The 15,553-nt window shown below is 45.4% G+C and overlaps 1 protein-coding gene across 1 annotated transcript in view; it reads right to left on the bottom strand.

Annotated features, from left to right (window-relative positions):
- Positions 1-806: 806 nt before the first annotated feature.
- LOC310795369 (nipped-B-like protein B) overlaps positions 807-15,553 on the bottom strand; it is a 49,294-nt gene continuing 34,547 nt past the window's right edge. The window contains exons 32-47 of the mRNA XM_083657402.1: positions 15,446-15,499; positions 15,237-15,345; positions 13,106-13,242; positions 12,501-12,641; positions 12,276-12,369; positions 11,974-12,128; positions 11,783-11,873; positions 11,463-11,636; positions 11,146-11,336; positions 10,100-10,207; positions 9,094-9,294; positions 7,472-7,618; positions 6,845-7,269; positions 5,354-5,528; positions 2,386-2,586; positions 807-1,840 (exon numbers count right to left, since the gene is read on the bottom strand). Coding sequence (XP_083513528.1) covers positions 1,481-1,840; positions 2,386-2,586; positions 5,354-5,528; positions 6,845-7,269; positions 7,472-7,618; positions 9,094-9,294; positions 10,100-10,207; positions 11,146-11,336; positions 11,463-11,636; positions 11,783-11,873; positions 11,974-12,128; positions 12,276-12,369; positions 12,501-12,641; positions 13,106-13,242; positions 15,237-15,345; positions 15,446-15,499 — 2,763 coding nt within the window. The 3' untranslated portion in view covers positions 807-1,480. The remainder of the gene's footprint in view (positions 1,841-2,385; positions 2,587-5,353; positions 5,529-6,844; positions 7,270-7,471; positions 7,619-9,093; positions 9,295-10,099; positions 10,208-11,145; positions 11,337-11,462; positions 11,637-11,782; positions 11,874-11,973; positions 12,129-12,275; positions 12,370-12,500; positions 12,642-13,105; positions 13,243-15,236; positions 15,346-15,445; positions 15,500-15,553) is intronic.

The raw sequence follows: 15,553 nt of genomic DNA, 5'->3' as shown, positions 1-15,553 counted from the left end.
TTTTGATCCATCAACATTTTTTAATGCTTTTTCTTTAAATATACACATAAAAAAAAGGGCGGGGGGAAGAAAAAGTATGAACTATAATTAACTATTGGATCATTTAACTTACATTCATCTCTTAACTTACACAGTTGAAGTTCTACCATTGGTTAGAGCTAAGGTTAGTGTTGCACTAACAACCTTAGTGGAATAACTAGAAGAGCAACTGTAGGACTACATGTCCTGTGTAATATTCCTTTCTCTCGCTTTCTTCATCGCATTCAACCCAAAAGCTTTATTCCTCCTTCTCTCGTGCTCAGTGCTCCCAACATGTCTCCAAGGCTTTTAGTTGGGAGATTTATTTTTGTGTCCTTGTAAATTAGCCCAATATGTCACTATTAATTGTTGTCTTCTGAGTTGCAACAACACCCCCCCCCCCCCATCTCCACTTGCCAGGCTTTGAAGGCACTGAGGTTGTTTTAATTCTCTGCCAGTTGGTGTCTATCATGTCAGCTTAGAGTTCTAAAAAGAACCAGCAATTCCTCAAACAAGATGCTTTTTGTAGTAAAGCAACACTTTGAAGTGTAAAAGCGGAAAGACTAGAATGTTCGTTTTCTTATATTTTACTGAAGTAGAAATAAAAGTACTGGTGTAAAAATCTACTTCAGCAAAAGTAAAAAGCAGCTCATCTAAAAAATGTCTTCAGAGTAAAAGTTAAGTTGCTTTTTTTAGAAAAGACAAGTTGATGTGATGTTTTCCACGCAACTCTAAAATCAGATCAGTTCAAAAACAAACAAAAAATGAGTGCAAACAAGACATTAACAAAGAGAAGTAAAAAAATTTTATTGCAGTATTTGTTCCACCAGAAGTGCTGGGGCTCCCTTTTCTCTTGCTCGGTGAACTATTACATCAAACTCTATATTTAAAACAATATAACCTCCCCTGCATATAGGCACAGATACTGCATTGCTTTTTAACATAATAAATTATATCAAAGAGACTCCATAACACAGCGTGGGTAAACAAAAAAGGAGTAAAACGTGGAAAAAAATAAAACATTTAAAAGTTACTAAAACTCAGATAAGCTAAATGAATCCGTCTGGTTGTAGGTTAAACTCCAAGAACACTTTATTAAGAACATCATCAACAGACTAATTTCCAACATTCACTTAATGTTTTTTTTTACATATTTTTTTCCAGATATAAACATGTGTTTTTAGTTAAACTATGATACAGTGGGAGTAAAAATCAAACAACCAAGTTGCTGCACAACAGCGAAGGAACTCCCACACAATGTTTTCCAAAACATTTCCTTCTCGCGTGTTTTTTCGGTTTAACTTAAACATGTCCTGGATTTTGATTTCACCACAGATCAGTGTTAGGTCCTTAAACCTCTTTGCTCTAATGAGGTTTTGTCTTCTCTCCTTTATAAAATATTGGATCCATGTAGAGTTTTGGCTGCAAAGGTTTCCGTCTGTCTCTGAGTGACTTGCGTTGACTAACCGGTGTTCCCCTCCTTGGCAGCATACAATGAGCGTAAAGTCTGCACCATTTTGGGCGAAAGCTTGTGTCCACTTTTCAAGGCGATTTTCTTGCAAATAATGTCCGACTCCTTGATAGTGTCCAGCCAAGGCACCAGTTTGCGACCGTCCTTCTTCTTGGCCTCGGACCAGGGCCCAGAGTAGCTGCCAGACATCCAGCGTACACTGTAGCCGGAGCTGCTCTTACGCATCACCTTGACAATCTGCGGTCGCTCTTTGTATTTGGGCCGGCAGACGGCGATGACGTCCATAGGCTCCACCGTCTCGTTCATGTGACCCGGAGCCTCTGCGGAATCTCCGCCTTTCCTTGATCGCCGCTGAGCAGAGGAGTAACAAAGCATTAGTAATGCTCCAAGGTGGAGACCAGCCCTACAAAAATGGCAATCCCGATTTCCCCCCCCATTTTCTCCGCAATTGTACTTGGCCAATTTCCCCCTTGCTGCCCCCGGCCGCTACTCCACCCTCTGCCGATCTGGGGAGAGCCGTAGACTAGCGCCATGTTTCCTCCGACACATGCGCAGTTGCCAGCCGCTTCTTTTCACCAGACAGTGGGGAGCTTCACCGGCACGTGGGAGGGATCATGCTATTCCCACCAGTTCCCTTCCGCCCCGAACAAGCGCCCCGACCGACCAGAGGAGGCGCTAGTGCAGCGACCAGGACACATACCCATAATCAGGCTCCCCACCCGCAGACACAGCCGATCGTGCCTGGATGGATGCATTGCCCGACCAAGCCGGAGGTAACACGGGGGCGCGAACCTGCGACCCTCGTGTTGGTAGGCAGGGAATCTACCGCTACACTACCCGGACGCCCCAAAATGTCAAATTTCTGTCCCACAGCCACGGAGCGTTAGAATACTCACCCCAGGAGGTTTGTCGTCATCCTCGCTCTCCTCCTCCTCCTCGGACTCCACTGGAGCAGTGTAGTGTCGGTGGTTGTGGTTCCGCCCAGCGGGGCTGGGACCGCCCAGCAGTGAGGAGATGGCTTTGTTTCTGGCATTGGCACTCGCTTCGCCCTCCTCCTCCTCTTCATCAGGGTCCAGGTGCTCCATCAGTAACTTGAACTGAGAGATACAAGTGTGCAGCAGAACTTTAACTCCATCGTTTCTTGACCTGGTATTTTCTATCAAAATCCCTCTTCTCTGCTTCACAACAAACATGTCAAATTGCAGAGAGTGTATCATACTGACAAATTCTGTGAAAGGCACTGAAAAAGGAAGCACCCCTTATCATTTTTAGACATTAGAGGTGCTGCAATATATATATATATATATATATTTCTTTTTATTAACCAAGCACAATGGAGTTTCCAATACTAAGCAATAATAAGTTGACAATGACAATTCAGACTTAACTTTCGAAACTCTGAATCTTTGTAAGTTTGCGAACCTGATTAACATGCATTTACCATCTATTTTTATAATGTAAATGGATTTTGGAATTACATTGGGCCAATATTTCATGCAGTGTTCTTGCACCACTAATTACATTCCAATTTAATTCTGCACCTAGCAATTTAAGTCCAATAAATTGTAGGCTAAACTGATTTTGGTATAGGAAGAAAGCTGCACAACCCTGCGTACTCCCCCTTTTAAAATATGTAAATGTGCAGTTTTACTTTATCTGACAAGATGTAACTGAACAGAGAAGCAAGAGAGAATTTTCATAGAAATAAAGCTGCTACAGTATTTCAGCACCAGAGGAATTTGCCAAAAGGCAGCCGAGTAAGTAAAGGAGCTGGATCAAATGTGGTCTAGTAACTGTCCCAATAACTGAAGCAATATTTCAGTGTGCCAATCACTCACTACTTATCCAGAGGACTTTATTCATAAACAGCCTCTTTGCTAGCATTAGAAAATTAATTCCAGACAGAGGGAAGGGAGAGCTGTATTTGCTGTCAAAATGAAGTGCACGGATACGCTTTTTGGTTTCGCTCTTCACTATCCAGATTCTGGGCCAAAATATTTGACTGGTACTCTAAGGCTTATAAAATAACCCTTCAGCCGGAGGCGGAGCTTGCCATCTTCGGCTGTTCTGAATCTTCTCTGCTCCTCCCTACGCCTGTGCAGCAATCTCTAAAGGCTGAATTATGCTCACCCTGCCGTGAAGGGCGCGGGGGTGGAGCGAGGGGCGGGCGCGTCAAATTACGTAAATTTGTTGGGCGTGGTTATTCGCTAGCTCCGTCGGGCGCTCGCGTTGTGCCTGATTTTTTTTCTAACAGCGCGAGCTTCTCTCCAAACATGGCCGCTTTCGAGCCACTGAACCCTGAACACTGAGCTGTGTTTTCGCCACATTTCTTGACCCATGTGGTAGGCTATAAACTTAGATTTACAACTGTTCGTTTTTATTTCACCAAGTAAATGTGTTGTGTTGAGAGCATTATTGAGAGAGATTAAAAGCATCACAGAGTAGGCTATCAGGGCTGAGAAGTAAAAACAGCTTTCAGTAAAAACAAGTTTGGTGAGTCCTTCATGTGCTGATGTGCGGTCGTTTGAGAGTGAAAGCGCACTCAGTACTGCACAGCGTTTCATTGCGACTTTTCACGGGCTGTTCTCACCATTGTACAATACATGCTGATCACTTTCTGAGTATAATGGCATCACCCCCAGCGCGAGGTCTGCACGGTGACTCACGGAGACTCGCGGGGCCCCACCCCCACGGAGCTTTGCTCGAGTATAAGAGCACCTTAACACAGGGGACGACTGTCACCAAGAGACTTATTCTGAAGGAGTGGAAGTCCCACTCTCCACCTTCTTTTCAACTGTGGCTGGCGGACATGATTTCGGTTGTTCGTATGGAGAGATTCAGGTTCCTGAGGACCAACTCACTTAGGAAGTTCTCGGCTATTTGGGACCTGTTCCTGGCCTACTTTGAAATGACGAATAACTGGCCCAGCTGATTTCTCTCGGACTCCTTGCACGGGATTTTATGTACAGCATTTATTACAAGCATTTAAGCACCTTAGGCCATGTGTCCATCTAGCGTCTTTTTCCGACCGTTAAATGCTGGAAGTGCGCTGGGGAGCGCTGATCTCAGCGCACAATATACAAGGAAGCAGTCTGAAACTAACGTTAGTTCAGTGCGGTAGTAGCTTGATAGCCGGCAGCTAACATTAGCAAACACCACACAGTGATTTAGCTCACCAGAAATATTAAGTGTCTATAGCCAATCTGCTCCCACAATTGAGCCTTTCTGTCGCTGTTGCGATAGTTTCTCCATATGATTAGTAGCCAGAAAAGGAGCACCCGACACCAGCGTCTTTCTGAAAAGTTAAAATATTTTCAGCTGGAAGCGCTGGGAGTCGGGCGCACAAAAACGACGGAGCGCTCTGAAAATAAGACGCTGGGCGCAGCGCACTTTCTCTAGACGCCCGTGTGCGCCCGCATACGCTCGCTCCTCATTGGAAACAACTGAAAATAGACGCCGGAGCTGATGAAAAGACGCTAGGTGGACACAGGCCCTTAGGCGGCTGGTAGCACCATATTGTAATGTTGGTATGTTTTTTTTTTTTTTTTTTTTTTAAGTTTGTTTTGCTTTTGTTCTGAAAATTGAAAATAAAATATTGGGAAAAAAAATTAAGTGCACGGGAGTTTGCATCAATTGTCAGACAGTAGTGTGAAGGTCCCTCAGATTTGTGTTGTAACCAGTTAAAGTGCAGACAAGACGGCAAGCACTGACAACAACAAAATTGTGTGAATGTCACCTGCCACCTGAAAATCTGTAGCAGGCTGCATGCAGCCCGCCAGCCTTGTATCTCCTACATGTGCCTTTGCACGCTGAAATAAATCCCAAAACACAGAGACTAAATGTGGTGTAGTGATGAATGCTTACATCCAAGTACTGCTTTGCAATATTCCTCTTGATTTTGTCAGTGAGATCAGAGCTGGCTAGATTACTGTTCAGGAAGTCCAGCGTCTGCCGAGGGTTGAAGTGCACATTGGATTTCCTGTTCACTGCCTTGTCATATATCTTGGCCGCCTCCGTTGGCGAATACTTCTGGATTTTACTAGAGTAGAAAAAAAGACAGGCAACACTTCAGTTTGTGACAAGTGAACGAATGTTCAAGAAAAGTTGAGGAATGCTTAGTCAGTGGCAATATATGCAGGATATATAGGGAGACGTTTATTTTGTCATCATTATAAACCCACAGCACAGTAAGGAGGATGTGAAGTGTTGTTCTTCATAGATCTTCTTCTCGAGCTCTTAAATTTGCTTTATATTTTTTAAATCTCCCGGGGGGGCAATGAGCCCAGACACGACTAGGAGGGTCTGTGGTCCACACACCACAATCTCTCAAAATCCTGTGGGAAACACTGGAAAGGTGATATGCTTCATGGTCTCTAGAGGGCAGCATTGACTAAGGCCCAATCCCAATTCTCATTTGTACCCCTACCCCCTAGCCCCTCAAAACAGAGTGCCAAGGGCTAGGGGTGACGATAAACCCCTAAGAAATGGGACAGCACTCGATTACCGCTACGTCATCAAACGCAAACATCCAAAATGCCATCTGCAAACGTCGTGATGTCCATCGCTTGTCTTTTAACTTAATGTGCACCCGGTTGCATTAGCAACACAAAACGTAATATATCGATGGTAAATGAAGGACTATCACATGCAGACTGTCACGCTATAAACGATAATAATGCACGACGGCAGATAACAAATTAGCGATTAAAAAAATCTTTTAAGTGCACCCGGTTGCATTATATATAGCAATACAACACGGAATATAACACAAATGTGACTGTCGAAATGTTATTTGCTGGTATTTGCACTGAATTCTGGGAAAAATCCATCTACCCCTTGGTAGCAAGTAAGTAAAAATCTTCGTTTTGAGGGCTATTCAGCCCTAGCCCTTGGCCCTCGCCCTCGATCCACAGGAGAATTGGGATACCCCTTCCCCTCACATGCAAAACTAAGGGGAAGGGCTAAGGGGTAGAATTGGGATTGGGCCTAAGACTCCGTCCTTGGCTGTACCATGGCTGCAGCATATGAGTCCAGAGGGTGGAACAAACCCAGTGGGGCAATGAAAGTGAGGGCCGGCGCACGCTGGCTGAGGAGGGATCCAGGTGGGGGCACCGTGGGTCTGTGCTCGTTTTGTGATAGGCCCTAATAATTTGGCATAAGATATCAATAGCTATATTAATACCGTGATACTCAGTTGTGTGTTCCACCTACAATCATGTTCAGTAGGCTAACTCAGACCTCAGACTCAGGTAATGGGGACTTGAGTCGGACTCTTCTTTGGTGACTTGGACTCGGGACACTGGGGACTCGACTTGGACTCAAGAGATAGTGACTTGACGACAACACTGGGCATACCTGTCTGAGAAGCCGTAGAGATTCTTCAGATGCTGCTTCAGCACCAGCAGCAACAGGATTCCTTGGGAAGCGTTGGCAAAGTCCAGCAGGGGACTGGAGTTTTCAGGGAGACGCTCCATCACTTTGTCCACATTGTCAATGTCAGAGTCGGAATCGGCCCCCGGCGACTGGGCCGATTTCTTTGGCCGGCGGTCAACCTCCTCCTCACTGCTGCCGTCACTGCTGCTGGAGCTGCTGCTGGAACTGGAACTGCTGCTGGAGCTACTGCTGGATGTGCTGTCCTCCTCATCCTCAGAGCAGCGCTTCCTCTGCTTTTTCTTCTTACTCTCCTTTTTCTTCTTCCTCTCTTGTTTCTTCTTCTTCTCTTGTTTCCTCTTCGTCGTCTTCTTCTGCTGCGGCTGCCGTACCGGCCCTTTCAGTAAAGACTGCACACACACACACACAAAATACTGAAACGCTACTACTATAACAAACAGTATATTGTGGATTTGACACAAAACAGGGTTGTAGATGTAGTAATATTAATACATAAAAGCAACCAACAGGGGCATGTGCAAAATTGAACAAAGCTTGAGTATGAGACTTTCTAATCTTTCACTGTCTATTGTTTGTGCGAATGTTTCTCACCTCCTTGAAGGATTGCAGCAGGTTGCTACCAGAGACGGACAGAGTGATGTCTATGTGGTGCATGATGAACAGAGGCTCGTCCTGGCTCTGGTAAGGGAAACAGGCCAGGTTGTCTGCCATGTACAGCAGCATATTCACCTCTGTCTTCTGCAGGGGACAAAGAACAAGACATTCACTATTTAATCCAAATGTTCATGTCCAGTCTTTCTAGACAAGCACAAGAGTACTGTATATTTCCCAGTGTTTCCTGTGTAATCTTACGCTACGTTCACACAGGGAACCTACGCCTTGCCTTGTCTCAACCCACGCCTACGCCTGCAGACCTTGAGCTAGGCGTGAACCTATCACACGCTTTTGCGATCACACCGCACGCCTTAGCATGCTGAACCTGGAGCCGAGTCACAAGCGCATCTCCTCTCCTCCCGACTGTATTTTTTCACGCGTGGTCCCGAATTATCATGGGTAGGGATGCAGCGGTATACCGTTTGAAGGTATACCGCGGTTTGAAAACGTCACGGTATCAAAACCTTCCCCACAGTATCAGCTGTTTCCCCAAAACAAAGTGCCCAGGTCGCTTGCAGAGTGCAGCTTACTGGCTGGCTGCCTACCTAGACTAGAGCACAGTAGAGAGGAGCCGCAAGGACCCCCCTGAACTTTCCCCTATCTAAAAAGACGACGTCGGCTGTATGGGAATATTTCGGCTATTGTAAAAACACAAATGGTCCGCAATACCGCGATACCGTGGTATTTTTGTCCAAGGTTATCATACCGTCAAAAACTCATACCGTTGCATCCCTAATCATGGGTAGGTAAAATAAATCTGATATATTTAATGTTCTATTGATGCTGGATATGTATAACCAGGTCTGACTATAGTCGGACTTTTTAGAGAGGTAATCTTGCAAGAATATGTGCTGGCACAACAACATTGTCCATCTTGCTTCTTCGGTCGCTATTCTCTCTCCTGAAGATTTGTTTGCCGACGGGGAGAAAGCCCCACGTGATAGCCACCCGTCAATCTCTCTCTCTCTCTGCTCAACACTGTTGTAGTAAGTTCCATTTTATTTTGAAATTCAGTTGACTTTGCCATTTCCCACGGATATTGTCGCGTTTTTCTTTCATGGCTTGACAGAAGAAGCCTGCCTGCACGCGCCTAGTCGGCTTGAAAATAGAACTCACGCCTAAACGATAAAATCGGCAAGGCACAGGCAAGGCGTGGGTACACGCAGGGTTCACGCTCAGGCGCCCGGTGTACACAGCCTTGTTGACTAAAACGGACGCCTATTTAAAAGCGTGGGTAAAGGCAAGGCGTAGGCAAGCCTTGGGTGCTCGGTGTGAACTAAGCCTTATGCTGCTGTGGCGCTTGGGGTTCTAGTGTTGTCACTTTACTGTCGCCATTTGGGTCAAAGTTGAGGGTGCAGTGCTAAAATGTTTACTCATTATAAAACATCTGGTCTATACTTATTTCAGCTTTAGATTATTTTAAGTTAATATTTTCTCTAGCACTGGTGGTCATTTCCTTACTGTAGTGGCGTGCCATTGCTAAATCAATACAGACAAAACAACTGGACAAATCTGTAAAAAGAGACGGGAGTCCATCTGATGGACAGAGGTGAACTTACGGAGCTGTCGTCAAACAGGTTGAGCAGGGAGATGAGGAAAGCCCGTCTGTGTTGGCGGTTGCTGCGGACCATGGCGTAGAGCTGCGCGCAGAGAGCCGTGGTCGTCTCATCCTGCCGGTAGCCTCGGACTAGGGTCTCAGTGGACGCGGCGATGGCCTGCTGCACCTGGTAGGACATCTTCATGCCGGCCACGGCCTTCATCTGTGAATTCACAGAGACACAACAGGTCATACACACCACATGATAACCCTTAAAATCTCTCACATGATAATAACGACAAGAATAACAACAACAACAATGTGATTGATTCATTCCCACAAGAGAATTCTCTTTTCACTTGGCGCCTCCAGAGAGGGGTCAGACGTCAGGGACATCGACAGAACAGCGCCCCTTCATCTGGTAGGGACTCAGTGTCTTGCACAAGGATACGTCAGCAAGACGGACGCGTGAGGACATCGGGGCTTGAGTGAGCTGCCTCCTCACTTCACCACCCTGCTGCCCCCAGATACTTTTCAATCAAATCTACTGTCTATAGCAGTGATACTCAACTCGCAGCCTGCGATGGAATTGCAAAAAATTTGAATTGCACCTGAACGCAACATGCAAGATACCCGCTGAATAAGTGTCCAAATGTTCATGTCATTCTGGCCAATACTCCACTTCTGTTATAGCATTTCAGTCTGGAATATGGAATATCTTTCAATAATCTATGATTTAGCTGCTAAATTGTCAAATACCGCCGTCTGCTTGCTACCCACGCACTTATGTATGTACTTAACCTAACTAAATATCCGGTGTGCACAACATTGTCAGACTAAACTCCGGCTGACACCCCAAAAACCTACAATCCGCTACAGAAAAATGTATATTGTTTGTTTATTAACTGGCCCCTGGCCTTCTATCATTTCTCGAAAGTGGCCCCCGGGCAAAGCAAGTTGTGTATCCCTGGTCTATAGTTTCACAGATCCTGGTGATCATGAATCAGCCACAGTGGTCAGTCACTCACATGGATGAAGCCTGAGTATTTCTTGTCGATCTCCACCAGCTGCCCATCAGCCTTGTTCTTCATGGTAGATTCAGGGTCTGTTCCCATGGCAATCAAGTAGGGCACACACTGAGAGAAAAAACAAAAACAGGTTAGGGTATTTCCAATCCATGAATATCTCATAGGTTTTAAATTTTCAACAAGAACTGCACTTGAGTGCTATTGAGTAATTAAGTGCGTTTTGGAGATGGGGATAAGATTACATAATAGTCATATTAAAGCATGTGACGCAAGCAAGATAAGAGAGAAATTCAACACTGTGTGATAGAAGAAAATCCGACACTACTCTTGCGTGTAAAAGGCATTTTAGTCATGGGTGATCCTCTCCAGGGGCCGGTTGCACCAACTGGTCTTACACTGGTCTTAAGCTAAGTTGGTCGTAACTTTACGACCTACAGCTACGCCGGTTGCACCAAGACGACTTAAGCCTTATTTTCACTAAGACCAGGCGTAACTCCTACGCCTCGTCAGGAGGAGGCGTAGAGCCTGCCTGTAACAGAGATCTCCGCGGAGACCTTTTTGACCGTCATCGTCGTAACATCGCCAGTTCGCCGTCTTTGAAAGCACGACGTTAGATTATAACTAACTACTTGTGTGGCTTAGCCTTCCCAAATGTTGGCGTTAATTCTTTTAGAATTTAATACATAGAATTGGGAACGTTACATTCAATTTCATTCAGACTCCCTGACACTAATCGCCGCCGCCATTTTCCCCCGGGGCTTCCACAGGAGGAGGGGGGTGGGAGGAGGGAGGGTGTAGTGACGCACATACAGTAGTGGGTGACGGCGCGAGGCACATGTGGGCCAATCAGGGTGCATTCCCTGGCAATTCACATGAACGCGCATTGCTATGACCAGCGTAGTTAAGACCAGAGTAAGCCGTGTTGGTGCAACAGGCGTAAGTCCATGGTCTTAACTAAGACCGACGTAGGAGTTACGACCAGGCATAGTTAAGACCAGTTGGTGCAACCGGCCCCAGACGATGCTGGAGTGAGACTGAGAACATACCTGCACAGGATGGATGAGGCCCTGGTTGAGGATCAGTGCGATGACGCTCAGGGCATAGTGCCTCACACTGGACTGCGTGTGGAAGAACGCCTCCAGCACCTGCTTCACGTAAAGCTGCATGATGGAGCTGCTCATGCCTGATGAAATGTCCCCCATCTCCTTCAGATCCTCCTTCTTGGACAGCTTATTCCCTGGATAAACCAAAATGAGGAGCAGAATGAGGACGTTCTGCAGTACTGACCTGCTCAATGTAGATCCACCGTGGTTACATGAGGCGGTTGAGTAATAAAAGCACAGCACGGATGTGTTAAACTCACACTCGCGGTCGGCCTCCTGCATTCGAGAGTCCTCATCTTGCAGGTACATCTGCAGGTTTTTCAGCACCTGGACCTTCAGGTTGACCACGTTCTTTGTATCCGACAGGATGCCATTATACAGAGTCTTCACATCCTGCTCAAACATCAGTGCGGGGTGCATGATGAACTGGAAGCCTTGAGAGAGACAGACAATGGAGATCAATTAAAAAATAAACTGAAGACAAAAGCACAAGAAAACAAAGATACCGGAGCTGTTGACGACAGTTTGTAAATATGTTTGAATATATTTATGTTTTAGCGTAAGATGAGGTGAAATATACCAAGACCAATGATGGCCTTGGTCTGGACCTCCTCATCTTCATTCGTGGTGAAGTACATCAGATGCTCCAACACTTTCTCCTTGATGACAACCTAGGAGACATCGGAAGAGGGAGCAGCAGTCAGTTATCAAAGATTTTAAGTTTAGCAGGAGTTTTGCACACATGGTTTAAACAAGACTACTAGTGACTACCTTGCTAGCACCCTTGAAGTCTTCCTGGTCGAAATCAAAGTGTCGGCAGAGAGCCCCCACAGTGAAGAGGGAGCGCATCAGAGTGGGTTTGTTAGTAACCAGAGCAGAGCTGTTGGGGTCCTCTTGGTGCTGCGTCTTGAGCTTTGTCAGAACTCCTACAGAGTGACACACACACACAGGCAGCGGCAAATACACACATTATACCAGCGATAAAGTAAAATGCAAAAATCTGCAAAATGTATTTCAATCAAAATGTCGCAGTGTGTCATGGTAAGCTCAGTGTATATATAAGCCTGCCTTACCGTAGTAGCGATTGAAACAAGCCCAAACAAACTTGTAGTTGTGTGTGACCCTGTTCACAACAGCACCGAGGCAGCTCACACAGTGTTGTACAACCTGAGAAGCAGATCACAACACAATAAATGATATTATCACTCTGTAAGCTGAGAACACGGTTCTTTCAAATCCATTTTGCATTCGTTTCTGAGAGCCGTCTCTGACGGCCGTGAGCTGCCTATGAGACTGACCGTCATGCCATGTTTGATGATGAGCTTCATTAGGTCTTCTTCTATGGTGGTGAGAAAGGTCTCACTTGGGTGCTCCATGAGGGGCACGACCAGCTCCAGGATCTTGGCCACATTACATATCACCATGAAGTCATTCTGGGTCTGAAATGGAAGCACCCAAACACATGACTGCTGCACAGATCCAAAGCTGAACTGCCTTTTACTGGTTGGAAAATAACCTGTCGAATGCCTTAGCGTTGAACACTTGTGCTTTCGTTGGCCTGCCACTAGATGGCCGTACAAAACTACACTACATAAAATGCCTTAGTTGTTGAGCATTTGTGCTTTCATTGGCCTACCACTAGATGGCCCTACGACACTACATAAAATGTGCTTCTGCTCATTTGTAGCTGCAGCCAGTATGGCCAGCAGCTCTATAAGTCACTCTGTTGGTTGGTCCGCTGGTTGGTGCACAAAAATTTGAAATTTGCATATCTGGTCACAGCTATTGCAAATTCACACTTGTAATCCTATGGGCATGTTTCCTTATAGACAATTTTTACCCACTTTCATGAAAGTAAAAAATAAAAAATATGATACATGAAATATTTTGTTATGGTTCTTACATTGCACTTGGTGGTTAAGTAAGGCTGCATCGTCATGGCATGTTTCACCATTAACTGCGCTCTGATCTTGCTGAACAGGTAGAGGGTGGTGATGCACGATACCAGACGACCTGAGTTGACCCCTTTGTTCTCGCAGTCTAAAACACAAACACAGAAAACATGTATGTTTGCACATTAAAGGAGAAAAAAAAATACACCCTGGACCAGCTTTAAATATGATTTTTAAGTCACCCTGACAACTCATCACAAACAATAATCCGTTTTGAACTGCGACCTGAAAACGAGGAAAATAAAATAGCTTATTTTCTGCCCCAGATGGTACCTCCTCTTCTTCTGTTCCGCCGTATTATCAAACAGGAGAAGAAGAAGAAGTACCGTAAATTTCGGACTATAAGCCGCGGCTTTTCCCCCGTTTTTTGGCCCTGCGGCTTATATAACGGTGCGGCTTATCTATGGATTTTATCAGCTAACGGCCGCTCGGGGACCTCCAAAATCTATGGATGTTGGTATGAGGCAGAACGAGAGCAAGACAGACATTACGAGAGCGAGACCCTGATTGGATGATGTTGCAAAAAATGTGCCTCGCGACCTGATTGGAGCACTGTGCCACTACTCTCTCTCAGCCACTACGGTAAAACACCCTCCCTCCTCCCTCGCTCCGGGGGGAAAATGGCAGGGATTGAGCCTGAAAGACAGTCTGAATGAAATTGAATGTAACATTCCCAATTCTATGTATTACATTCTAAAAAACTAACGGCAACATTTTGGAAGGCTAAGCCACACAACTAGCTCGTTGTAATCTAACATCATGCTTCAAAAGATGGAGAACTGGCTGTGTTACGACGATGGCGGCGAGAAGAAGAAGGAAAGAAGGAAATCGAGCAGCAGCACGTAACCTTGGCATCAGGGTGTTGACACAGAGAGCAGACGGCCGAGGTGTGTCCACCGTTCAGATCCGACTGAAGGCCAAAACAGTCGCCACCGAAATGAAAATTGAACATTTTAGAGGTGGACCATCCTGGTGTTTCAGATTTATGAGACGAAAGGGACTGTCCGTCAGGGCGCGGACGACTGTGTGTCAGCAACTCCCTCCCGACTACCAGGAGAAAATTACAAACTTCGGCGAATTCACACAAAGAAAGATCAAGGAATATTCCATCGGACCGGAGCAGATCATAAATATGGATGAAGTGCCTTTGACGTTCGACCTGCCTCTCACTAGGACTGTTAACAAGAAAGGTGAATCGTCCATCACGTTGAGAACCACAGGTCACGAGAGAACGAATTTCACTTGTGTTCTTGGCTGCACAGCATCTGGAGTAAAGCTCCCGCCGATGGTGATTTTTAAGCGTCTCACAATGCCAAAAGAAAAGATCCCCAGCGGGATATGCTTGTTTTGTTGAAATGTTAATAAATGGGAGCTTCCCCAAACAGCCATCTCTTTCCCGACAATCCCCTCTGTGCACGAACCCGTACATATGGTAATTAAACATCAAAACACCCGCGGCTTATAGTCCGGTGCGGCTTATATATGTAACAAACAGGCAATTTTGCTGCTGCGGCTTATACTCAGGTGCGCCTTATAGTGCGGAAATTACGGTACATCCGGGACAGGTCATAGTTGACTTGCATCCAGTTTGTTGTGTAGCTTAGCCTGCCTAGCCTAGCAGATATTTATCCAATTTCAAGATTATGGACGATTCATTTGAATTCAATGGCCGCCCGTATGGAATAACGTCATATATGGATTACAAGCAGCAGCCGGGAATACGGTGGGAGCGACTATCTATGTGACGGACAGTAAATAGAGCAGGCTGCCAGAGGCACGGAGGAACGTTAGATCGCTGTTATTCTCGTTCTATGATATAATAAGCATATGAGCCGCTGTGTGTCGGAAAATAAGCTATTTACAAATGCAGGCCTCTCACATGCCGTTTTCAGGTCGCAGTTCAAAACTGATTATCGTTTCTGCTGATGCTAATCAAACTGAAGTAGTCAGGGTGACTTAAAAATCATATTTAAAGCTGGAAATAAGGTCCAGTGTGTAAATTTTTTTTAATTCTCCTTTAAGAAGTATTTAAAAAAAATCACACACACAATTTTCTTTGATCAAAAAGCTTTGTAGTCCTACCCGCTACAGACTCTTCACATTTCAGTATGTGTTCCACGAGATTGTCCACCAGCTGAGTGCAGGCCTTCTTTGCTGGTTTATAAGAAGCGTCCTGCTCTGACTTCAGCAGCTAGTTGGATAACATGGTCAGAAAATATGCATAACAAGAGACGTACACAACAGATATCATAAACACAAGCTGCAATCATGATGTAGAAACACTGACTCACATTTTGGAGGAGCGCCTCAAACCAGTCGTAGCCTGTATCTTTACAGGCCGACACCTGCGAAGAAATCAAAACATTGCATGATGCAGATTATGACTATATCAAACACCA

Source organism: Poromitra crassiceps (genome assembly GCF_964638095.1).
Source record: "Poromitra crassiceps genome assembly, chromosome: 21".
NCBI lineage: Eukaryota > Metazoa > Chordata > Actinopteri > Beryciformes > Melamphaidae > Poromitra > Poromitra crassiceps.
This window is presented reverse-complemented; position numbering and strand designations above follow the sequence as displayed.